Here is a 27,418-nt window from a genome sequence, read left to right as displayed (position 1 = left end):
TCCCTGCGCAGATTCCTGAGGTGTGGAGTAAACCATGGCTTATTGTTCCCAAAGGTGCAGAAGGTCTTGGTCTGCACACACATGTCCTCACAGAAACTGATGTATGATGTGACCACATCAGTTAGTTAGTTTAAGTCAGTGGCTGAGGTTTCAAAAACAGTCCAGTCTGTGCATTCAAAGCAGGCCTGTAGCATCTGCTTTGATTCCTCAGTCCACTTCTTAACAGTGTGAACCTTGGGTTTGGAAGCTCTTAGTCTCTGTCTGTAGGTTGGGATGAGGTGGATCAGATAATGATCCGAAAAACCCAGAGCAGCCCTGATAACAGCATGATATGAGTCCTTTAAAGCTGTGTAACAATGGTCCATACTATATAATATATCACATATTGCTGAAGGTGTGTCCCTGTTCATATTGAGCGATTGGCTGTATATATTAAGTTGAATTCAATTTCAAACATATATTTCCTTAAAATTTTTACTATTAAAGATTAAACTAAGGATTTTAGGAAACTGAGATCCATTAGTTCAATTAGATTAGACATGGTTCTGTTTTCAAACAAGCTAAAAAGACATTAACATCTTGATTTTATGGCTTTTAGTTATACTTTTAAAGCACATATCTTTTTGACAGATCCATTACGAAGGTGGTTTTTGTCTAGCTAAGTGCATGATTTTTGTGCAATGGTCTTTTTACAACATAAAATACTTAGTCATCTTGATTTCAAACACTCCAATCTCACAAGTTGAGTGCTTTTGACTCATTTTATATTATGCTTTAAGGTCTTATTGCGCTACATTTGATTTCAGATTAAAAAGGTCTTTTTGCCTGTTAACAGCACACTGTGGGCTGTAGTTGAATTTTTATAAGAAACTGTAGACCTGCAGCAACTTTCCAAGAACAGCTGGTGAGGTGAGCTCAGAACATCTCTGCTGCAGATTAAACATCGGAGATGTGCTGGATGACACAGACGAGAGCCAGAATGATCAGTTTCTTTAAGTAATCTGCAATTGATGACCACGCTTAGAGTTACTTAAAATGTTTTTGTTTATGCAAAGAATACATGCCTGGATTTTTTTGTACATCATCAGTACAAAAAAAGAGTTAATTTCAGTGAGCAGTTATGGGAACAAGTCTTTTTTTGTCACTTCTGGAGTAAATACTTGTGTCTGAGTAACATGAGTAAGGTAAGTACTCTAAGAACTAAAATAAAAACATTGACAAAACATCACATTTATTTATAGGGTACTTGAAATGTTTTAACCCATTTTACACAAACACATTTAACACAAGATGGTGGTTTGTTGTTTTTCTCTTCAGGAAAATGGCTCAGTGCTTCTGTGTCTCTTTCCTGAAAGAAGCCATCGCTATACAGTAGCTATTAATTTAATAAACTATGTCTCTTTATTTTTCTGTTTTATAGAAGACATCCCTGGCTCAGTGCTTCTGGTTTTAGTTGTTTCTCTCTCCTGGAAAAAGCCACAGACAGAGCTACTTGTGCCATTAATATCAGAATCAGCTTTATTGCCAAGTTCGTACATACAAACAAGGAATTTGACTCCGGTACACTTTGCTCTTTTGTTCTGTTTTTGCATTACAGAATATACAAATTTACAATTTACAATATACAATATACACATATCTAATAGAAAAGTTGCATTTGCAACATCTGTATGCTGTTGTTTTGTACTCTATTGAATGTTCATCAGAGAAACAGCATGGGGGAAGAAACTGTCTTTGTGGTGGCTGGTTTTAGTGAACAATGCTCTGTAGCGACGGCCTGAAGGTAAAACTCTAAACAGTTTATGTGCAGGGTGTGTGGGGTCTGCAGAGATTTTAGCAGCTCTTTTCCTGACCCTAGACCTGTATAAGTCCTGGATGGAGGGAAGGTCAGCCCTGATTATTCTCTCTGCAGTCCTGATTATTCGTTGCAGTCTGGACCTGTCCTGTTTTGTGGATGAGCCAAACCACACTGAGATGGATGAAGACAGGACAGACTGAATGATGGCAATGTAGAAGATGACCAGCAGCTCCTGTGGAAGGTTGAACTTCTTGAGTTGCCTCAGGAAGTACAGTCTCTGTTGGGCCTTCTTTCGAACAGTGTCTATGTGTGAAGACCATCTCAGGTCCTCAGAGATGGTGGTTCCTAAGAACCTGAAGTGGTCCACGGCCGATACAGTGTTGTTGAGGATGGTGAGGGGGGTGTATGGGGGTGGTGTTTTCTGAAGGTCCACCACCATTTCCACAGTCTTGAGTGGGTTCAGTTCAAGGTAGTTCTGACCGCATCAGTGTACCAGCCGATCCACCTGCTGTCTGTATGCAGACTCATCACCGTCCTGGATCAGTCCAATGACAGTGGTGTCATCTGCAAACTTAAGGAGTTTCACGGACGAGTCCGATGAGGTGCAGTCATTTGTGTACAGAGAGAAGAGGAGTGGGGATAGAACACACCCCTGGGGGGCACCAGTACTTATTGATCTGGTTCGGGAGAAGATGCTCCCCAGTCTCACCTGCTGCTGTCGGTCTGTCAGGAAGCTGTTGATCCACTGACAGGTGGAGGCTGGGACGTTGAGCAGGTTGAGCTTCTGGTGGAGGATGTCTGGTATGATGGTGTTGAAGGCCGAGCTGAAGTCTACAAACAGGATCCTGGCGTACGTCCCTGGACGGTCGAGGTGTTGCAGGATGAAGTGTAGACCTAAGTTAACAGCATCATCTGCCGACCTGTTTGCTCGGTAAACTGCAGGGTGTCCAGCAGGGGGCCTGTGATGTCTTTCAGGTGCTTCAACACCAGCCGCTCAAAGGATTTCATGACCACAGACGTCAGGGCTACAGGCCTGTAGTCATTTAATCCTACGATGGTGGGTTTCTTGGGAACCAGGATGATGGTGGATCGTTTGAGGCAGGAGGGGACCTCACATTTCTCCAGTGACTTGTTGAATATCCTTGTGAGGATCTGAGCAAGTTGATGTGCGCAGGCTTTCAGACATGATGGGGAGACGTTATCTGGTACTCCAGCTTTCTTTGTTTTCATGCGCTGAAAGAGCCTGTTTACATCTTCCTGGGAGATCTTTAATGCAGGCAGAGGATCTGATGGTGGGGGGTTGGTTACTTTATGGGAGGACTTTGTTCCTGAATGGGATGTGGAGGAGATGATTTGAGGTGTGAATGGCTTCTTGTCATGTCTGCTGTAGAAGCCATTTAGACGGTTGGCCAGGAGACGACTCTGTTCACGATGGGTGGAGGGGCTCTTGTAGGCAGTCAGGTTTCTCAGACCAGTCCATACAGCTGAAGTGTCACCAGTAGAAAGGCTGTTCTTAAGCGTCTCACTATATCTTCTCTTAGCTGCTTTGATCTCTTTTGTTAGTTTGTTCCTGGCCTGCGTGTACCGCGCCCAATCTGCACTGCTGTGAGCTTCTTCCTTTTCCCTGCGCAGATTCCTGAGGTGTGGAGTAAACCATGGCTTATTGTTCCCAAAGGTGCAGAAGGTCTTGGTCTGCACACACATGTCCTCACAGAAACTGATGTATGATGTGACCACATCAGTTAGTTAGTTTAAGTCAGTGGCTGAGGTTTCAAAAACAGTCCAGTCTGTGCATTCAAAGCAGGCCTGTAGCATCTGCTTTGATTCCTCAGTCCACTTCTTAACAGTGTGAACCTTGGGTTTGGAAGCTCTTAGTCTCTGTCTGTAGGTTGGGATGAGGTGGATCAGATAATGATCCGAAAAACCCAGAGCAGCCCTGATAACAGCATGATATGAGTCCTTTAAAGCTGTGTAACAATGGTCCATACTATATAATATATCACATATTGCTGAAGGTGTGTCCCTGTTCATATTGAGCGATTGGCTGTATATATTAAGTTGAATTCAATTTCAAACATATATTTCCTTAAAATTTTTACTATTAAAGATTAAACTAAGGATTTTAGGAAACTGAGATCCATTAGTTCAATTAGATTAGACATGGTTCTGTTTTCAAACAAGCTAAAAAGACATTAACATCTTGATTTTATGGCTTTTAGTTATACTTTTAAAGCACATATCTTTTTGACAGATCCATTACGAAGGTGGTTTTTGTCTAGCTAAGTGCATGATTTTTGTGCAATGGTCTTTTTACAACATAAAATACTTAGCCATCTTGATTTCAAACACTCCAATCTCACAAGTTGAGTGCTTTTGACTCATTTTATATTATGCTTTAAGGTCTTATTGCGCTACATTTGATTTCAGATTAAAAAGGTCTTTTTGCCTGTTAACAGCACACTGTGGGCTGTAGTTGAATTTTTATAAGAAACTGTAGACCTGCAGCAACTTTCCAAGAACAGCTGGTGAGGTGAGCTCAGAACATCTCTGCTGCAGATTAAACATCGGAGATGTGCTGGATGACACAGACGAGAGCCAGAATGATCAGTTTCTTTAAGTAATCTGCAATTGATGACCACGCTTAGAGTTACTTAAAATGTTTTTGTTTATGCAAAGAATACATGCCTGGATTTTTTTGTACATCATCAGTACAAAAAAAGAGTTAATTTCAGTGAGCAATTATGGGAACAAGTCTTTTTTTGTCACTTCTGGAGTAAATACTTGTGTCTGAGTAACATGAGTAAGGTAAGTACTCTAAGAACTAAAATAAAAACATTGACAAAACATCACATTTATTTATAGGGTACTTGAAATGTTTTAACCCATTTTACACAAACACATTTAACACAAGATGGTGGTTTGTTGTTTTTCTCTTCAGGAAAATGGCTCAGTGCTTCTGTGTCTCTTTCCTGAAAGAAGCCATCGCTATACAGTAGCTATTAATTTAATAAACTATGTCTCTTTATTTTTCTGTTTTATAGAAGACATCCCTGGCTCAGTGCTTCTGGTTTTAGTTGTTTCTCTCTCCTGGAAAAAGCCACAGACAGAGCTACTTGTGCCATTAATATCAGAATCAGCTTTATTGCCAAGTTCGTACATACAAACAAGGAATTTGACTCCGGTACACTTTGCTCTTTTGTTCTGTTTTTGCATTACAGAATATACAAATTTACAATTTACAATATACAATATACACATATCTAATAGAAAAGTTGCATTTGCAACATCTGTATGCTGTTGTTTTGTACTCTATTGAATGTTCATCAGAGAAACAGCCTGGGGGAAGAAACTGTCTTTGTGGCGGCTGGTTTTAGTGAACAATGCTCTGTAGCGACGGCCTGAAGGTAAAACTCTAAACAGTTTATGTGCAGGGTGTGTGGGGTCTGCAGAGATTTTAGCAGCTCTTTTCCTGACCCTAGACCTGTATAAGTCCTGGATGGAGGGAAGGTCAGCCCTGATTATTCTCTCTGCAGTCCTGATTATTCGTTGCAGTCTGGACCTGTCCTGTTTTGTGGATGAGCCAAACCACACTGAGATGGATGAAGACAGGACAGACTGAATGATGGCAATGTAGAAGATGACCAGCAGCTCCTGTGGAAGGTTGAACTTCTTGAGTTGCCTCAGGAAGTACAGTCTCTGTTGGGCCTTCTTTCGAACAGTGTCTATGTGTGAAGACCATCTCAGGTCCTCAGAGATGGTGGTTCCTAAGAACCTGAAGTGGTCCACGGCCGATACAGTGTTGTTGAGGATGGTGAGGGGGGTGTATGGGGGTGGTGTTTTCTGAAGGTCCACCACCATTTCCACAGTCTTGAGTGGGTTCAGTTCAAGGTAGTTCTGACCGCATCAGTGTACCAGCCGATCCACCTGCTGTCTGTATGCAGACTCATCACCGTCCTGGATCAGTCCAATGACAGTGGTGTCATCTGCAAACTTAAGGAGTTTCACGGACGAGTCCGATGAGGTGCAGTCATTTGTGTACAGAGAGAAGAGGAGTGGGGATAGAACACACCCCTGGGGGGCACCAGTACTTATTGATCTGGTTCGGGAGAAGATGCTCCCCAGTCTCACCTGCTGCTGTCGGTCTGTCAGGAAGCTGTTGATCCACTGACAGGTGGAGGCTGGGACGTTGAGCAGGTTGAGCTTCTGGTGGAGGATGTCTGGTATGATGGTGTTGAAGGCCGAGCTGAAGTCTACAAACAGGATCCTGGCGTACGTCCCTGGACGGTCGAGGTGTTGCAGGATGAAGTGTAGACCTAAGTTAACAGCATCATCTGCCGACCTGTTTGCTCGGTAAACTGCAGGGTGTCCAGCAGGGGGCCTGTGATGTCTTTCAGGTGCTTCAACACCAGCCGCTCAAAGGATTTCATGACCACAGACGTCAGGGCTACAGGCCTGTAGTCATTTAATCCTACGATGGTGGGTTTCTTGGGAACCAGGATGATGGTGGATCGTTTGAGGCAGGAGGGGACCTCACATTTCTCCAGTGACTTGTTGAATATCCTTGTGAGGATCTGAGCAAGTTGATGTGCGCAGGCTTTCAGACATGATGGGGAGACGTTATCTGGTACTCCAGCTTTCTTTGTTTTCATGCGCTGAAAGAGCCTGTTTACATCTTCCTGGGAGATCTTTAATGCAGGCAGAGGATCTGATGGTGGGGGGTTGGTTACTTTATGGGAGGACTTTGTTCCTGAATGGGATGTGGAGGAGATGATTTGAGGTGTGAATGGCTTCTTGTCATGTCTGCTGTAGAAGCCATTTAGACGGTTGGCCAGGAGACGACTCTGTTCACGATGGGTGGAGGGGCTCTTGTAGGCAGTCAGGTTTCTCAGACCAGTCCATACAGCTGAAGTGTCACCAGTAGAAAGGCTGTTCTTAAGCGTCTCACTATATCTTCTCTTAGCTGCTTTGATCTCTTTTGTTAGTTTGTTCCTGGCCTGCGTGTACCGCGCCCAATCTGCACTGCTGTGAGCTTCTTCCTTTTCCCTGCGCAGATTCCTGAGGTGTGGAGTAAACCATGGCTTATTGTTCCCAAAGGTGCAGAAGGTCTTGGTCTGCACACACATGTCCTCACAGAAACTGATGTATGATGTGACCACATCAGTTAGTTAGTTTAAGTCAGTGGCTGAGGTTTCAAAAACAGTCCAGTCTGTGCATTCAAAGCAGGCCTGTAGCATCTGCTTTGATTCCTCAGTCCACTTCTTAACAGTGTGAACCTTGGGTTTGGAAGCTCTTAGTCTCTGTCTGTAGGTTGGGATGAGGTGGATCAGATAATGATCCGAAAAACCCAGAGCAGCCCTGATAACAGCATGATATGAGTCCTTTAAAGCTGTGTAACAATGGTCCATACTATATAATATATCACATATTGCTGAAGGTGTGTCCCTGTTCATATTGAGCGATTGGCTGTATATATTAAGTTGAATTCAATTTCAAACATATATTTCCTTAAAATGTTTACTATTAAAGATTAAACTAAGGATTTTAGGAAACTGAGATCCATTAGTTCAATTAGATTAGACATGGTTCTGTTTTCAAACAAGCTAAAAAGACATTAACATCTTGATTTTATGGCTTTTAGTTATACTTTTAACTGAAAGCACATATCTTTTTGACAGATCCATTACGAAGGTGGTTTTTGTCAGCTAAGTGCATGATTTTTGTGCAATGGTCTTTTTACAACATAAAATAATTAGTCATCTTGATTTCAAACACTCCAATCTCACAAGTTGAGTGCTTTTGACACATTTTATATCATGCTTTAAGGTCTTATTGCGCTACATTTGATTTCAGATTAAAAAGGTATTTTTGCCTGTTAACAGCACACTGTGGGCAGTAGTTGAATTTTTATAAGAAACTGTAGACCTTATGCAGTCATACAGGACTAAATAAGATCCTAATGCTGAAAGAAAAAAATAATTGTTGAACTGGTAAAAAACCGTACTTACAGTGTCTTGCAAATGTATTCCCTCAAATTTTGCATTTTGACATGTTGCAACCTCTAACTTTGACATATTTTATTGGGATTTCATGCTAAACTGGGATGTGGAAAGAAATTTAAAAGTTCTTATAAGTACAAATCTGAGTAGTGTTTGAAGCAAATGCTTTCAACCCCTTCTGATACCCCAAAATAAAATCCAACGCAGTTAATCCAAAAATAGAGCCCACCTGTTTGCAATTTAATACCTGTATAAATCCATTTGTTCTATGAAGGCCTGAAATGTTTGTTAGAGAACATTAGTGAACAAACAGCATCATGGAGACCAAGGAACACAGAAGGCCATGGAGAAAGTTCATGATAAGCTTAAAGCAGTTAGGTTACAAAACATTATCTCAAACTTTGAATATCTCACAGGACCATCATGAGTGGCACAATTGGAGTACCAAGACGTGGGCATCTACCTAAACTAACAGGTAGGATAAGGAGAACACTGATCAGAGAAACAGCCTAGAGACTCATGGTAACTCTACAGGAGCTGCAGAGATCCACAGCTCAGGTGGGAGAATCTGTTGCACATATATATTTTAGACAAGCACTCTACAAACATGGCCTTATAGAAAAGTGGCATGAAAAAAAGCTGTTGGCAAAAGAAAACCATAAGACGTATTTAGGGGAAACGGCTAACATCTAGAAGAAGCTACTCTGGTCAGGTGATGCAGAGAATTGGCTCTGCATATCTTCCTGAAGACACCACCCCTTCAGTGAAACATGGCAGCATTATACTGTATTGTAGCATATTTTAGCAGGGACAGAGAACATGGTCAGAGTTGATGGGGAGATTAATGGAGCTAAAGACAGAGATCCTGGAAGTCAACCTGTTAAAAGAGCCATAGTGGAATGGTTTGGGTTAAAGTATGTTCATGTGTTAATTCTGTCACAAGAATTGACGAATAATTTACAGGCGCTCCCCATCCAATTTCACTGAGTTTGAGCTATTTTGCAAAGAAAAATGGACAGAGAAAATCATCCCCGTAGGTCCAAAGGTGATGGAGGCATACTCCAACAGACCTGTAGCTGTAATTGCACCTAAACTTGTTTCTGCAAAGCATTGAATTATGGGGCTGAAAACAAATGCAAATTTTCAGAAAAATAAAAACAAAATATGAAAAAAAATCATACAGTTCCTTGCATCTTTTGAAATGTTAGTTTGCAAAGTTGCAGACTTTTGCAAGAATCTTCTTTATTTTTTCTTTATTTTTTGTAAATTGTGTTCTACTTTAGTCTATTTTTACTTTCCGTAAGTGTTTTCGTCACATTTTAACCAAAATAACCAATTAAGTTTTAGTCAATCATCAGACCTATATCTGATGTTGCATTAGATTGTGGATTGCTTACTTACGTTAAAATTGCTAAAAAAAAAAAAAAAAAAGCAGTTTAAGAGTTCTTGTGGTGTTTTTGTCTCCCTTACTTGAGGATGACCAGCCCACAGCAGGACGGTGGCACCTTGGAGCAAAGGTCCTCCAGGCCCAGTCTTTCCCCAGTGCTGATGTTGAAGGAGGAGCGAGGCGTGCTGGCCAGCCAGCTGTAATCTACCCCGGTCTTCAAGCGCCGGTACTCGTTCTCCCTCTCCCTTTGCAGCCTCTCTGCTTCCTTCTGCTGCCAATTGAGCTCCATCATCAGGGTGTCGGTGACCACGTCGGCCGGATCCCTGCGGGGGCTCCGCTGATAGGGCTCATTCAAGCTGAACCACGAGGCCATGGCCCTGTCCTCCTTCACTGTCTCCTAAAGGATAACAATTATGTAAAATTAAACTGGATGGATGGATGGATGGATGGATGGATGGATGGATGGATGGATGGATGGATGGATGGATGGATGGATGGATGGATGGATGGATGGATGGATGGATGGATGGATGGATGGATGGATGGATGGATTTTTAAAGTTTTTGGTTATTTTTTTTATTACGTTTTATAGATAAGTCAGCTCATTTGTATCTTCATATTCTACTGTTGTATTTTCTCATTTTTATCAGTTTCTGATGGGTACAAAAAACTGATACAACCTTTTTTAATGATTTTTAAAGGCTTTCATAGCAAATATATCCATATCATGTGAATATATGTGTTGATCCCTCTACTTTAAATGTTCTGCAGTTTCCTCTGGGAGGATGGATATCAAGTTTTGAGCTTTTTCTTTCCTACAAAAGCTCAGCACTGACCACAGGTTCAAGAAGCTGCTGTGATGACTTTTTTTGATTGCAATCTTCAGTCATGTCAGTATTTTGGGAAGAAGGGTGAATAAGCCTCTGAAACTCCATACATGGATTGTATCAGGATGCCTCACAGTGGGTACAACAAAGCATTCAGGATAGTCCTCACCTTTTCTGCTGGGGCCAAATCGATTTCCACGTGTCCAAATCAATCAGAAGCAGGAGCAGTCATTTGCACTCCATTTTTACACTTCCTGCTCTCCTTCATGTTTTATTTTGGCAGAAGTGGCCTATTTGCTGCCCTGGTCCAAGAGTCAACGAATCTCTGTGAGTGCAGATACCCACCTGCTGCAAACCTTTAACAAACTATGTACCAGTGGCAACACAATTTTGTAGCACACTTCTAAAAAAGGAAAATATAACAGTCCTGGTGCTTTTTTGAAACTCTTGGATGTTCTGTAGCCTAAAAGCCTATTTATACACCATAAAAAACAGAAAAATTTATTTCCAACCTAGGGATGCTAGAATAAAAATGACTTCATTTTGTTCATGCAGCCTTGGTTTTGTAGCTCTTGCAGCTTGTTCTTAACATATTTTCCAGGCAGAACCTTTTTCTTGTGTGGTGTCATAGAACCTTTACCCCTGCACCTGAACATCAGACCATGAAGTTCTTAATCAATTTGGAGCGCTGTTATTTTGGGCGCTAATATCCCTTGCAGCAATTACTGCTCATGTGAGGTCATTTTGATGCCAAGTGAAGATTCCTTGAAGCTTTGGAAAGACAAAATGACAATAATTATAAGGAAATGTGCCACTCTATTATACAAATCAGGTTGCTGCTTACAGAGGAAGAGTGATTTCCGCTGGACTCTATCACAGCGTCACCTGTGCTTATGATGAATATTTTTATGCCAGTGAGGCTCTTTGCAGTTAATTAATGTCATTTGAAGTGTTATCACAACAACTGAAGCTGTATACTTTATAAAATAAAAAGGTTTGTCACTGGAAGAAATAATTCAAAATCAGTATGAAACCTTTTATATAACCAATTTCTTGAATAAATAATTATGAAATAAACAATTTTCTTGGAGTTTATAGTTTATTCCTATCATTCTAATAGATCTAATGACCTTTATGTGTTTTAATTATCTGGACACTGATTGAAATTCTACACCGCTCTTTCTTCAACAGGTGTCATATCTGCTCATAGTCATAATCAAACCATTCAATGGGGAGTCTTTTGTTAGCAGAGAAAATAAATAAATAAAAACATGGATTGCAGGCAGCTGATTGATGTGTAATGACTGTGATCAGAAGATTTAATCAGGTACTCCGATCACCGTGGAGCTTGATGTTAAGGGCTACAGCCTCTGATTGTTCTGTGATTGGCAAAAGAAAAAAGAGCAGTAAGGGTTTCAGTAATCGGTCATGTTTTTCATCAAGAACACTGAATAAAATGCAATCAGGGCCAGACTATATCTAGAATACAATCTCTGCTTCTTTTTGTGAATTATCAATGTAATCGAAATAAGTAGACAAAAGCATGAACTCCTCCTAGATGTGTTGTTTTGAAGCACCTGCTGCAGTCTCTAGCAATCTTTTCATGTCAACAGTAACTTTTAATGGTTTAGATTTTTCTAAATCCTGTCATCTCTTTTTACCTTCTGTCAATCTGTCTACATGCAAATTCTCTCTTCTGAACCACAGCTGCTGTTCATGCTTCGCTCTGCTGTACTTTTTTGGGATTGCGGGTCAGATTATCCTCAACATGTTCAGCAAGAAGGTTTCCAAACAGCCAATGTGAGATTAGTGCCGCGGGCTGCAGGTTTAGCAGAAAGGTGACTGACCCGTCAACATGGCTTTAGATCATTAGATGCCATGTTGGCCTTTCATTTCAAGTCATTTGAAAATCTGCACCGACCACTTTCCTGCATCTTCAGTGGGATTTTTTTTTTAAGTTAGTCAACAAACGGTTGAGAAGATGAATAATCTTTTTGTGATTTGATGGCTTCCAAATCAAGATAATAATGATTACTCCAGTCCATTGCCCTGCGATGGACTGGCGACTGGTCCAGGGTGTACCCTGCCTCTTGCCCATAGACTGCTGGAGATAGGCACCAGCTCCGCCGCGACCCACTATAGAATAAGCGGTAGAAAATGACTGATTGACTGACTGACTGACTGACTGACTGATTCCTTCTCCTTCTCATCATTATAATAAATAGATAAATAAATACATAACTGGGGCAACTAATAACATCTTGAACATTTTTCTCTGAATTTAGGAAGTAAATATGAATAAATAAATGAGTAAATACACATCCCATCCATCCATCCATCCATCAACTTATATTTTTGCTCAAACAGTAACTCAAAATTGTAATTGTTATTAATTGATACATCTTTTTTTTTTTGATTTTCTGTGAGTAAAATAATCTTTTTCACTCTAAAACTGCATCTCCAAACTGGAAATGGGTGAGTTTTCATAAAAGAGTTCCGTTTTACGCTCAGTTTTCATAAAAATTACATGGAATACTTTCATTTGTGGCATTTAGTTAATATAATTTATAACAGAAATCTATCTTTTCCTACCTTCGGTTCTTGTTGTTCTCAAGTTTGGCGTCAGGCTCCAGTGGAAACGAGATCACAGAAGAAAGAAAAGTGTTAAGGGCTCCGCACATCAGAGAGGCAGCTGAACAGTCTAAATGAAAAGCAGAGACAGAGGAAAGATGGTTTCTCTCGCTTCTCTCCTTCACCCTCTCAATGTTATCCCCACCTCTCCTCCCCTTCCTCCTCCCCTTCCTTCTCCCCCTCCCAGGAGCCTCTCTGGCCTGCCTTTACTTGTTGCAGGAGGTTGAGGGCACCATCTCCAAGGGGAGGCATTAGATCACGGCTCCTGATGAAGTGCTTATGTAGCAATTTATGATTCACCGTTGCCATAGCAAAGCTCCTAAGCCTATTTGTCCATGATAAGCTCCATCAGCTGTAAGGGATCTAGAGAGCGATGAAGAGGCAGATAGAGAGAGAACCGAGTGGGCCGAGCAGTGAGGTGGACAGAGAGACATAAATCAAAGAAACGTTGCTCTTAGGATGGAGTGAATGAACTGGTGATGGTTCAGTTTAGCAGTGAGAGGCCACCCTGTGTGAATTAACCTCTCACAGGTATTGAGCATCAGCGGTCCGCATGGTTTACAGCAGGGTCAGAAACGTGTGAACTGCTGCAGGAAACATGTGTGTGTGTGTGTGTGTGTGTGTGTGTGATGTAAATAATCGAATTCAGACTGAATGTGCACTTGTTGTGTAGGTGGTTTTCAAGGTTTTGTTGCTTTATTCTGCATGTAGGTGGGAGTAACTAACCTCAAACGATTTCTTTCAGCACTGTAACCTGAAAATCTAAATCCCATCCTCGCCAAAACAAACCTCCTCCTCCTCTTTCTCATTGTATAGAAAAGGCTGAGTGACCCCCGAACTCTGATTAGTCACATGGAACATCCACAGGTAGAAAAACACTGGAAAAAACACCCAGTTTTACTGTGAAAAATGTTTCTTGTTGTAAAATATAGATAAACAGAATGCATAAGGTTATTTCCAGCCTGACTGAACTGCATCTGAGAAAAAAGGTCAAAGACTCAGTAGTTTTCAGTGTCTTAAAAATGCAGTCTGGCAGAAATAGGGCATTCACTGTGGCTAGTAGCCATGAGAAGACCCCCTTAACAATGTTGTTTGGTAAGACCAGGTCTATTTTTAATTGCTGCACTTGCATTGGATAAACTCACTTTTAAATTTGTTTAAATATCACGCAAGTTTATAAAAAAGAACATGCAAATGTTTATAATTCATTTTTAGCTCATTCAAGTCTAGCAAATTAGTTAGATGTTAGGTATCCATGTATTTATAGTGGGGGGTTTTTTCTGTAGAAGTTCATTTATTTCAGTAACTCAATTCACTAAGTAAAACAAATCATATGGATTTATTACAAGCCTTTTTTCTGTTATTTATGATAACTTTCCTGCTTACAGCTATTGAAAATATGTAATTTAAAAATAGAATAGAATAGAATAGAATAGAATTGTCCCACAGTGGCGAGATTCAGGTGTACCACCATCAAAGTGACAGGCAAGTCAAAGTATGAAGATTCACACAACATTTACAGAATAAACAATACTCTGCATTTATTAAAAAATATCATTCTTAAAGTAAGATCATTTAAAAATGTGCATGTATATCTGTACATAAAAACAAAAGAGACTATTAACAAGAAATGGAAAAACTGCAAATTACAGCAGGGATGTGAAAACCTGTTGAGTTTATTGGGAGCAGTTATGGTTATGAAGTCTAGCAGCTGCTGGGAGGAAGGACCTGCGATAATGCTCTTTTGTACACCTTGGATGCAGCAGTCTTTCACTGAACGAGCTCTCCAGTTTTGCAGCAGCTTCTGTCATGGGGTCGGAGACATTGTCCAACAGTGATGTTATTTTTACCAGAGGTCCTCTGTCTCCCACCACCAGCACTGGGTCGAGGGAGCATACTCGGACAGAGCTGGCTCTCCTAATGAGCTTATCTAACTGCAACAGGTCTGCTGTAAATAAAATGCTACGCAAACAGACACCATAGACATCAGACTAATATAAGAAAAAAGTTGAATACAGAAAATGTGGACTTGATAAAAATTTTGTTTAATAACCCTAATAAACTAGAGAATGATTAGGGATTTGTATTGTTAGAGAAATATTTTTAACATTTTTCACATTCAGAACAGTTTGGGTATCTTTCCACAAACTTTAGTAATAGTTTGCAGGAATTTTGGCCCATTCTGCTGTAACTGAATCAGGTTTGTAGGCTACATGTTCAGCTGTGACTACAAATTTACTTTGAAACTGAGATCCGGGTTCGGTAAACACCACTCGAAAACATTGAATTTGTTGTCCTTAAGCCACTTTGTAAGCAATTCATCAGTATGCTTAGGGTCATTGTTCATTTAAAAGTCTAATTTGTGCCAGAGCTTTAACTTTCTGGTTAATGTCTTTAGACGGTGTTTAAGTATATTCTACATATTGTTCTTTCCTCATGATGCCATTTATTCTCTGAAGTGCACCTTTCTCTCCTGTAGCAAAACACCCACACAACATGATGCTGCCACCACCATGCTTCGCAGTTTTGGTGCTATTCTTAGGCTTGCATCTCCTCCCTTTTTCCTCTGAATGTAACAATGGTCATCATGTCCAAACTTAAAAATTTTAGCTTCATCTGGCCACATGAAATATTCCCAAACTTTGTTCCTGACTGCATTTGTAAACTGTTACCCTGCATTTCCTGTTGCTTTTGGAGTAATGGATTCTTTCTCACTGACTGCCCTTCCAGTCCGTGTCGGTACAAAACCTGTTTCATTATGTGTGAAACTCTTATTCCTACTTCAAACAGCATCTTCACAAGGTATTTTGCTGTTATTAGAATTTTACAAAGCAGTGAAATCATTATCTGGGTTTTTACAAATTGCTTAAAGGGGTATTAACTTAATGTATATATATATCTTTAAGTTTGAAGACAGTAATAAAGGAATTCTCTGTGTCTGTAAAAGTAAATAATGGGCAGGTAAAAGAAAGGCTGTCTCACCCTGAAGGTGACAGATGGGCAGATAAGCACACTCTGTAATCCAAACAGATGACAATCTTAATCCTCTAACCTGCACGTTAGAGTGCACCAGCACTGATGTTATTCAATTCTTTTGGCTACGTGATAAGATGCATGTCGCTACATCTCACATTGTCGCATGTTTATACCTTCACCCTGTGCCCCTTGGATTATTAACTACAGAGAATCTGATGAAGCTGAAGCTGTGTTGTTTGCTTTTCATTCCTGGAACGCTGGAAATACATCTGATATAAAATATGTGACCCCTGACCAAAATTCACTATAATTAATTATGGTTGTGGAGTTGCTGTTATTCATTTTGGAGATTATAGCTTTACCAGGGATTGCCATGAGGCTGAGAAGAAGGAAAAACACTAAGTGAAAGTTGTACAAAAACGATGATGCACACCATGGACAGCTGATGACACTGATATTGGTGTCTGATTTGTAGCTGAGGATTTGTGTAAATGTCAGTCAGTCATTTTCTACCGCTTATTCTATAGTGGGTCGCGGCAGAGCTGGTGCCTATCTCCAGAGGCAGGGTACACCCTGGACAGGTCGCCAGTCCATCGCAGGGCAACACACAAACAACCATGCACACACTCATTCATACACCTAAGGGCAATTTAGAGTGACCAATTAACCTAACAGGCATGTCTTTGGACTGTGGGAGGAAGCAGGAGTACCCAATGACAACCAATTTACACAAACTCTAGTTGAAAAGAAGAACTGTAGATGGTTTCTTGGCTTCATGACCACCTAATATTGAGACTAGTGTGTAAAGGACATGTAATAAACTAGTCGAACCGATCTGAAGTATTTATAGTGTTTAGGGATGTTTTAAAACATCGGTCTGTCTTTCTGTTACATAGTGTGTTTGGTTTTGCATTGGTTGGTTGAAGAAGGAGCTGGCCCAGGGCATCATTTATGCAAAGATCGCCACTGATGATGTGCAGTTTTTAGGCCTGATTCCCTACTGAATGATAAAGAAGTTTGTGGTGCATTGTTGTTTTAGCTGCTCTGTTTCTCTATACATTGAGAAGCGTTGTGTGCAACGGCACAGAGCTCTTCCTTGTTTTCACTGTTGATTCAAAACGAAGTGAGCAAGCCAACTTCAACAAGCAATGAAATTAAAGACATGTTATTAACAAAAAGCCCAATTGTTTACCTTTTCTCCACTAATAAATTATTTTTTATTTTATTTTGCTATCCACTCTACAAGGACCACATCGGCCTCTGACGCTAAACAACCGTTTCATTTATGTGAACAACTTATCTATCAGCTGGGAAAACATGTTCTGAAAACATCTATTATCAGTTATTGCAGATGACAAATTATCACCATGTTAACAGGAGCCTCAGATATCATGCTTTCATTGCCAGCAGCTTAACATTACTGTAATATTTGTCATATATATTTTTACTGTTAAAGGTTGCATGCATTTTTTTCTGATAGAACAAACCCTTTAATGACCATTATGTGAGTGGATCAGTGAGTCCGAGGAACATAAGGCTATTGATTGCCAGAGAGTAAAAAACAACTGCAAGAGCAAGATGCATCATCCTGTGAGGTCACAGGATCATCACAATGATCATTATCAAATTGGGTCAGATAGTTTAGTGCCTTAGGATGACTTTTGGTCTAAATTGTGCTGCATAAACAAACTGATTTTAATATTTTTCAAAAACTATTCCAATATATTTTCTAAAATGTCATTAATTTCTTGCACATTTTTATTCATTTTTTTGTTTTGCATTTTTGGCACCACTGGCCTATATTCATTAGCAGCTGGACAGGACGTAGGGATGGAGAAAGAAGGGGAAGACATACAGCAAATGGTCTGGGGATGGGAATCAAACCCGAAAGCTGCTTTAACCATATGCTGAGCATATGATGCGTCTGCTCTACCACTGAGTCACATGACGCCCCAGGATTTTATTCAGTGCTATCAGATAAAAATAGAAAAAACTCTCTTATTATAATTGTATTTGCTTTATTACTGATTATAATTGTTTTCCACATTCATAATTTATTGAAATAAATTTTTTTTGTCTTATGACATATTTACTAGTTTCTGCTTTCATCTTCGTGTTCCTTTTTTTACATTTAAAAGGAAATATTTTCTTAAAAAGTTAATTCTTCCTACCTCCGTGACGTTGCACTACTCAAATGCACCACTAGGTGGGGGGGGGGGGGGGGGACAAAAACACCATCTCAGCTGCTAAAGCCCTCATAAAAATCTACAAAAGGCTCTTTTTTATCATCTCTACAAAAGCATTATAACATGCAGTACGAGTGTTTTTGCACAGTTTTTGTGTGGATACAAAGAGACAGCAGGAATTAAGTTTCCTATTTAGGAAACTGAGACATCACATTCTTGAAATAAATACCTCAAAAAGACTTGATCAAACAAATAGCATTTGGCTTTAACTGCTCCACAAACAAAACTGCACACATGCTTGAACTCATCCCTCATGCTGAACTGTCAAAACGGAGAATGAGAAACAGAGGTGGATCTCAGTCCCAGCAGGACTCCTTGAGAAGCACATTAAAAGACAATAAGGCCCCTTAAGCAAAGGAACAGGCAGTGAAGTATTGTGGATGGCTGCAAACGCAGATGAATGTGAACATTGTTCATTTTTAGGCCAGTTGAGATCATGTAGACACGCACATTTTGAGTTTTGTGCACTCAACACTGAGGCTCACTGAGTAACAGTCACATGATTAGCACAGCACAACACACACACTTAATGACTTGTCTTTTTTCTTTGCTATGTAAAATAGTTATCCTTTCTTCAGTTAAAGGGAAATAAAACTTTAATGTTCACTTGTTCTTCTTTAATACATTTTATGCACAGATCTCACAATATGCATTATTCTGTCTGTAAATAACACATTTATGTGATAATCTTTCATCTTAATTATTTACCCTGGCCTTGAACTACATATCTTAATTGTCTGAAAGCTCACTAGTAGATTTTTCTGGCAGTGAATTTTTACTTTCAGTACCCTCCATATTTATTGGCCCACCTGGTGAAGATGTGTTGCCTTATGATAAGTTCATCTTTTATTCAGGAAGCATACTGAAAATTATAGTTTGAATACATTCCGATTTCAAAATAAATCTGTAATGATAATAAATAATAGTTTTCATTAAAATCCACTAAAGCCCTGATAAAACCAAAAAGTTTTATTTATAGTTTTATGAAAAAGGAACCAAACAGCAAAAAAACTCAAGCAAAAAGCTGAAAACAAAACTAAACCTTCAAATAATTCAAGTCAAAAGTGTTGGTTTAAATATATGTAGGGATGTTTCTAGCAACCCCCTCTAGCAACTATTTTTGTACCCATGTGAACAAAACTCAGTAGTTCATGATTCTTTGCAGTACTGTGTGCCTCATTTAGACTGTGTTGCTTAACGATTTCAAAGACAGCCTCCAAAAAGTCCAAAATGGTCCGACTTAAACTCTAGTCCAGTCATCACGCTGCTACATATTGCATGTAAATCAGAGCTTTGACACTTTGTTGTAAATCTTTATTGGAAAAACAAAGTTTCAATGATGAAATTCCTGCTTTTGTTCCAGCATCACAACCTTCACTACTGCCAAATCCTATAAAAAAAACATTTGCACATTTTAGAGTAAAATAGAGTTAAATGTAGAGAAAGTTGGAGAAAAGCAAAAAAAACTCCTTAATTTAAGAAGAAGAAGAAGAGGAAGAGGAAGAAAAAGAAGAGATATGATATAAAAACAAAAATTCCCTAGAGGGAAATCTTTGCATTGTCTTCTTATTTCAAATCTCTACTTCCTCATATGACTTATTTGAGTACTGTGCAGTTCCCTCCTGATAAAACTAAGTTACATAATTTTAAAGCCATAAAATAACAGAGATGTCATTTGCCGCTGGAGTGGAACTGAAATTAGTCTTCCAGAAAAATCCCAAGCTGCTTTCTGGTGTGACTTATAGGGAAGGAAGTTCAGGACCGATCACATGAGCAGAGGGAGGGAAAAAAACTCAATATGCTGACAACTCGTTTTTTGTTTTCTTTTTTCTGGCCTTTGTCCAATGTCCCATTCCGCTGTAAAGAGCTTCTGTGGACTCACTATGGACTGAGGTCAGTGAATCAACACTCACAACTCAGCAAAGTGAGGAGTGAAGTGCATAGAAACTAAAGCTTAGGTTCTGCTTTAAACTGATTTGGTCAGGACCTTACGCTATAGGCCTCTCTTTACATCTAAGACATGTTTATAATATGAAATAGTCCAGTGACTAAAATAAGGAGCTGGCATCATAGGTTTTTGTATAAAATACCATGTCCAAGAGCTTACTGTGCTCTTTTACTACAGCATGCCAACAGCTCACAGCTATTTGCACCACTTGCAAATGTTTTGGTCTCAAATGATGAAGTGAATCTCTGACTTTGTAAGCTTCCGTCAGCATTATTATGCTGTTATTTTATGATCACAGCTAAAAAACATCTGTCGACTGCTGGATACAACACTAAGCAATAAAGGTGTGAGCAGTAAAATGAACAATAATGCATTGAAAGCTTTCAGCACAGACAGAATCATGATGCTTTGTCACGAGGAGACCCTTTAAAACCAAACTCTTTCAAAACTTTTCTTTTTGATCCATTCATTAGGTACTTTTAATCTGACGTACCTGGCGCATATTCTAAATTATTTAATGTGCAACCATAAACACATACCTCAGATTTATACGCTTAACCAATGGCATGAACGTCAGCATGTTACTAATGCTTGCCACACCCCAGGTCTGTTTCTCTGTTTGTTAAGTCTATATATTAAGAGGCCAGATGGCCAGAAATGTTATGAAATGAAAGAAGGATTTTCATTATGCAAAAATGTGTTTATTTTCTGTGTATGTAGTCATGTGAAAAAATTAGGACACCCCATTAAATAGTCAGTTCTTTCTAAAGAAATGTTCACATGTCAATGTCTAATAGTTAATCTCACATCCTTTGGCTAAAATAACCTCAGTGGAACGCTTTTTGTAACCATCTATAAGTCTAACGTCGGTCTGAGGAAGGTTTACCTCCCTCCTCACTTTTAGCTGCGAGATGTTTGAGGGGTTTCTTGTATCTGCAGCCTTTTACTCTCATATAACATTTATTGAGTTTAGCCTTCAGTTGCACTGTTGGATTTTTCTATTTACATTCAGCCTTACTGCTTATTGTACTTGTTCCTTAGATCTACCCAGTGAGAACATTTATTTTTCATGACCTTAAAAACAATCCAAATATGCTTTACTAAAGAGTATTTCCCTCAGGTTGTTGTGTTTGCTGCAGCGATGCTTTTCTTACAGGAGACGATAATTTAGAGCCACAAACCTTTTGACAGCTTGAAACCAGTGTCTGGGTGTGGGCTTTATTACCCTTCAGGTTCACCCAGAACTCAAATATAAATATTAAAAGAGCACCTGTGAAAACACATGTTTCAGTACTACTAGTTGTTGACAAAGCTGACCGTCATGCAGCTAGATTTTTAGGTTATTTATCTTAACAATATGTACAAATATTTCACTAATTCAGAAGGAACACCAGTATGACACAATCCAAATGACAACACTTAGAGTATTTATGTTGCACGGGAGTATATTAATTTTGTGTAAGAAACACAAGTGAACATCCATACTAATAGATGCTGATGGACCTACGTTTTAACTGGTCATAAATTGAAAGACCTCCATGCATTGATTTCCCTCACAGGAAATTAGATGCCTGTTCATGATGCCCTGCTAAACAGATCATAAACACAGGAGACATGATGTAACCCCTAATATGAAACATTTATTAATCACTGATCACACTTAGGACACCACAGTGAAACAGTATTCAGCTGCTGGAAATTATTTTGTGTTGTTTAGCTTTTATTTGCTGATTATAGAAATAAGATGTCCTTCAAACAGAAATCATCCTGAGAACATGTTGCCAAAATCCCTGCAGACAATAGTGTCTTTACAGATATTACCCATGCATTGTGCAGATATGGCATGCTTTCCTTAAAGATTTCCCATGTTTACGCTTTTTTGTCACATTTAAATGTTTCAGATAATCAAACAGTTTTAATATTTGATAAAGAAAACATGAGTAAATACAACAAGCAGTTTTCAAACTATGACTTTATTCTATTATTAGAAAAAAACAAAACCGACCTGGCCCTATATGTGAAAAGTAACTGCCCCTCTTGTTAAATTATAAATCAACTGTGATTAAACTACAATTCTTAGAAAGCTGAGTTTAATTTCACACGCCTGATTATTACCTGACCTGCAGATATAATAAATAATTTTACTAGAACTTCTCTGACAGCTGAAAGATTTAAAAAAGCAACACATCATCTAAAAAATTAAAACAGCGGACAAACCGTCAAACTGGAAAGAGATAAAAAGCCATTTCTAAGACTTTGGGAAGCCAGAAAACCAAAGTGAAAGCCATAATCTACAACATGCAGCGGTGGTGAACCTCTCCAGGACAGGCCAGTCAGCCAGAATTTCTCCAAGAGGAAAGAGAACATTAACAAGTTAACCTGGAGGTCACAGAACAACCCAGAACATCTAAAGCTCTGCAGACCTCACTTGCATCAGTTAGGGTCAGAGTTCATGATTTATCAATAAGAGAGACTGAGCAGTTTTTTTTTCCCCATGGGAGAGGTCTGAGGCCAACACCACTACTGAACTAAAACCACCTAAAGACACGTCTCACATCTGAGCTAAACCTAACACAGCATTTCAAAAACAGACCTTCATAGTTACAATCAGACATGGTGTTGAAAATGTGAGAGTTTGAGTCAGCCTTGCTTCCTCAAGACCTGAACGACTTGCTGTCATGGAATCATGAATTTTGCTCTTTACCAGAACATCCTGGAGCAGAATGTCCAGATCATATTTTGAGGTTGTGGAGTGAGACCCAGGCGCAGACATGAGCGTTGGATGAACATCAGTTTAATAAATGAAAAAGGGGAATTTACAGAAGGCCCCATGAAAACAGGACGAAAAAAATTGACACGTAGGAAATGTATTTAAATTGATGAAATAAAAACACAACAAAGCTTCTCCATTTATCTGCTTAAAGAAAAAGCCATTCTGAGATGTTTTTAACACCCTTTTCATTTCAATGAATGTTGTTGTTCCCATTTATTATTTATTGATCTATTTATTCCTTACAAACAACTAGATGCTTCTCTATGTAATGAGATCATGACAGATCTTAAAAAGATTTTCCACCTTTAACATAGCATGTTTTGTACAACTCACCTGAACATTATACAAAGGCAATGATCTGGTTGCAAAAGGAGTGCACACCCTTAAACTATTTATTCACTTTCAGTAGGCAGTCTTCCTGAGTCAATTTCTGGTGTATTTGATTAACCTGAAAAAAGTTTAATCAGATTTTCCTGACTTTGACTCATTTGCATTTTCAGACAGACTTAAAGGATCTGTTTGTTCAAATGTATCACTCAGAAGAAGGGTAAAAACTGGACATTTCCACCGAAACATTATTATAAGAGAAAACAGGAACAAGTCAGGGAGGCTTACAAGAGAAGGCTGACTAAAGGAGCTGCTGGAAATTCTGGCAAGTAATTCAATTCAATTCAATTCAATTCAATTCAGTTTTATATATATAGCGCCAATTCACAACACATGTTGTCTCAAGGCACTTCACAACAGTCAGGTACATACATTCCAATTAATCCTAACCATTGAACAGTTCAGTCAGATTCAGTTATTTATTCAAAATTGGATAAAACGTTTTTCTATCAAAGGAAACCCAGCAGATTGCATCCAGTCAGTGACTTGCAGCATTCACTCCTCCCGGATGAGCATGTAGAGACAGTGGACAGTCACTGGCATTGACTTTGCAGCAATCCCTCATACTGAGCATGCATGTAGCGACAGTGGAGAGGAAAAACTCCCTTTTAACAGGAAGAAACCTCCAGCAGAACCAGGCTCAGTGTGAGCGGCCATCTGCCACAACCGACTGGGGGTTTGAGAGAACAGAGCAGAGACACAAAGAGAACACAGAAGCACTGATCCAGGAGTACTTTCTATGGGAAGGAAAAGTAAATGTTAATGGATGTAGCTCCTTCAGTCATTTCACCTAGAAGAAAGAACAGATAAACTCTGAGCCAGTTTTCAAGGTTAGAGTCTGAAAGAGAGCACATATAATTAGTTAGTAAAAGCTCAGTCAATCGCCATGTCTAGGAGAGAGAAAGGGTTAAACACTAAAAGACTGGGCCATGTGGATCATCGGTAGAGGGTGAGGATTAAGTTGTTGCCAGCAGAAGCTTGGATGATTCCTCTCTCCAGAAAGGTGTCACAGGTGGACACAGAGTCAGGCCAGGTGTAGTTTCTAGGTAGAGAATAGAGAGAACAATGTTAAAAGCTGAAATAACAGCAAACAATACAAAATTGGAGAGTAGTGTGAAAATGTAGCGAAGAGGGTGAAAGTGGTCGTTATGTCCTCCAGCAACCTAAGCCTATAGCAGCATAACTACAGAGATAGTTTCAGTTCAGATTATTTAGTTAAACGACGCTTATTTACAACAATGTCGTCTCAAGGCACCTCACAAAGGGTCCCACTGATGGTCATTGTTATACTAAAAACCACAATGATTGGGATACCTCTCTCTGTCAGACTGATTATAACCATTGGAAAAGAGAAGGGGTCACACAGGTAGCAGAAAGTACTGGTTTTGTTCTACATGTGACAACAATCTCTTGTTTTCTTTGTATGTCTGGACTCCCAGACTGAAGTCTTTTTTTTTCCTTGCAAAACTTGTAAAACCTTCATATCATCTGGTCTGCTGAAGCTAAACTTGAACTTTAGGGTCTCATTTCCAAAACGTTTTAATTAAAAATCACTATATATTTTCAATAGAGCTGAAGATGAAGAAGTATTTTATTTATCCACATCACAGTTAATCCAAGCAGACATCCAATACAAAAAAACAATGGCCTATTAGAAAATTCAAGGTTTGGATAGACACGAGTCTAGAAGTAAATCTGACGGAAAGTTTGGAGGCTCTTCTAAGGTGGGATCAATAAATATCCTCACAATCTGATGGATTTGAGAACTTTTGCAAGGTAGAGTAGGCAAATATTGCGAAGCAAAGACGTTTCATGCTGACAGTCTCCTACCAAAGAATGAATGCTGAGTTTAAATTTAAATGTTTTATAGAGGTATTAGTTAGGCAACCAGTTTTTCAATTTCTTTATATTTATTTTTTGTTTTAATTAAGTTTGTTGTGTTCTAGTTGAGGTTTACTGAATATATGTCACATTAAAGGTGGAAAAGCATTAGAAATGATTTTTCTTATATCCACTGAAGTGGAGAAGGAGCACACTGAAATCAACTTTCGGTTACTAGCACCAGTTTTTATGCACATCCTCATGAATTAACTTTGATGTGTTTCGGTGTTTCGGAGATTCTGTGATCATATTTTTGTTTGAATAGAAAAGATTAAGGCATGACAGCATGTGTGGCAGATAAGGAAGGCACAATGAAAAATGGAAAAAGCAGAGCAAACAGTCACAGCTGCAGACTGCTGAGTCATAACAAACTGTGGAGGAGGGACTGCTCGTTTTAGAGCTCCTTCTTTTGAAATGCATTTTATAGAAATGTTTGTGCGTTTTACTGATCATGGGGATTAAACATAACAGTTAAAGTTATTTCCTTTTCAGGGATGAGAACTGAACCCTCAGTGGGTTAACAGATGGTATAAAATTCAGATTTTGCTGTTTTAGGGTGTAAAACAACAATCAAGGACGGATTTTTGCTCAGTTTGAAACTTCTCTCAGTCTTAGTCTCAGTTCTAAAGACAATTGTAATTTTGTGTGTACATGTTTTTATTCTTTGTGAACCATAGAGCCTCTCTAAAGTCTTTAAAGGGGTTACCAGATGGGGCATCCTCTTGTCTTGGGTTTGTACACCAAAACATAAAGCTATATCAGAGATTTTAACTGAAACCGATTTTCTTCATAGCTGACACTGTCAGGTGTCATAAAGTCACAACACATCTTCAATGTTCCAATCTTATGTTAAAAACAGTTGTGATCCATACATGCAGACGTGACCTGGTGGGCGGGTCTGTTAGTCAGCCCTCTCTCACGGTGGAGCAAAAGGGGACAGTGGGTGATTTTCAGATCTTTGCTGAGGTAGATCAGATTAGTGGATAGGGAAGTAGGGATAGGTGTACAGGTGTATCAGATGTAATGGAACCACTTTCCAGAAGGCTCCACTTTTGTCACATCAGCAGAATATTTAATTCAAAATCTTGGGGATCATCAAGATGCTTGCCTAATGTGAAACGGGCCTTTGGATAGCTTTTTCCATGAATACGTGAAATCCTTTAAAAACTACCCCTTGGATTTACTCATCTTATCCTTACCAGATATTTAAGTGTAAAATAATATAATTACCTTTATTCTGAAACATTTAACTGTCACAAATAGCCAAAACAAAATAAATCTGTGAGAATACAAGCACTGGTTCACATACAGGGGTTGGACAATGAAACTGAAACACCTGGTTTTAGACCACAATAATTCATTAGTATGGTGTAGGGCCTCCTTTTGCGGCCAATACAGCGTCAATTCGTCTTGGGAATGACATATACAAGTCCTGCACAGTGGTCAGAGGGATTTTAAGCCATTCTTCTTGCAGGATAGTGGCCGGGTCACTACGTGATACTGGTGGAGGAAAACGTTTCCTGACTCGCTCCTCCAAAACACCCCAAAGTGGCTCAATAATATTTAGATCTGGTGACTGTGCAGGCCATGGGAGATGTTCAACTTCACTTTCATGTTCATCAAACCAATCTTTCACCAGTCTTGCTGTGTGTATTGGTGCATTGTCATCCTGATACACGGCACCGCCTTCGGGATACAATGTTTGAATCATTGGATGCACATGGTCCTCAAGAATGGTTCGGTAGTCCTTGGCAGTGACGCCCATCTAGCACAAGTATTGGGCCAAGGGAATGCCATGATATGGCAGCCCAAACCATCACTGATCCACCCCCATGCTTCACTGTGGGCATGCAACAGTCTGGGTGGTACGCTTCTTTGGGGCTTCTCCACACCGTAACTCTCCCGGATGTGGGGAAAACAGTAAAGGTGGACTCATCAGAGAACAATACATGTTTCACATTGTCCACAGCCCAATATTTGTGCTCCTTGCACCATTGAAACCAACGTTTGGCATTGGCATGAGTGACCAAAGGTTTGGCTATAGCAGCCCGGCCGTGTATATTGACCCTGTGGAGCTCCTGATGGACAGTTCTGGTGGAAACAGGAGAGTTGAGGTGCACATTTAATTCTGCCGTGATTTGGGCAGCCGTGGTTTTATGTTTTTTGGATACAATCTGGGTTAGCACCCAAACATCCCTTTCAGACAGCTTCCTCTTACGTCCACAGTTAACCCTGTTGGATGTGGTTCGTCCTTCTTGGTGGTATGCTGACATTACCCTGGATACCGTGGCTCTTGATACATCACAAAGACTTGCTGTCTTGGTCACAGATGCGCCAGCAAGACGTGCACCAACAATTTGTCCTCTTTTGAACTCTGGTATGTCACCATAATGTTGTGTGCATTTCAATATTTTGAGCAAAACTGTGCTCTTACCCTGCTAATTGAACCTTCACACTCTGCTCTTACTGGTGCAATGTGCAATCAATGAAGACTGGCTACCAGGCTGGTCCAATTTAGCCATGAAACCTCCCACACTAAAACTACAGGTGTTTCAGTTTCATTGTCCA

At 39.6% G+C, this 27,418-nt stretch overlaps 1 protein-coding gene across 1 annotated transcript in view; it reads right to left on the bottom strand.

Moving 5' to 3' along the window:
* Positions 1–12,782, bottom strand: part of rd3 (retinal degeneration 3, GUCY2D regulator) — a 36,933-nt gene extending 24,151 nt beyond the window's left edge. Inside the window, exons 1-2 of the mRNA XM_047388647.1 lie at positions 12,601–12,782; positions 9,265–9,578 (exon numbers count right to left, since the gene is read on the bottom strand). Of these exons, the coding sequence (XP_047244603.1) occupies positions 9,265–9,554 (290 nt within the window). The 5' untranslated portion in view covers positions 9,555–9,578; positions 12,601–12,782. The remainder of the gene's footprint in view (positions 1–9,264; positions 9,579–12,600) is intronic.
* Between the last annotated feature and the right edge of the window lie 14,636 nt (positions 12,783–27,418).

This window comes from Girardinichthys multiradiatus, chromosome 15 (assembly GCF_021462225.1).
Source record: "Girardinichthys multiradiatus isolate DD_20200921_A chromosome 15, DD_fGirMul_XY1, whole genome shotgun sequence".
In the NCBI taxonomy this organism is placed as follows: Eukaryota; Metazoa; Chordata; class Actinopteri; order Cyprinodontiformes; family Goodeidae; genus Girardinichthys; species Girardinichthys multiradiatus.
This window is presented reverse-complemented; position numbering and strand designations above follow the sequence as displayed.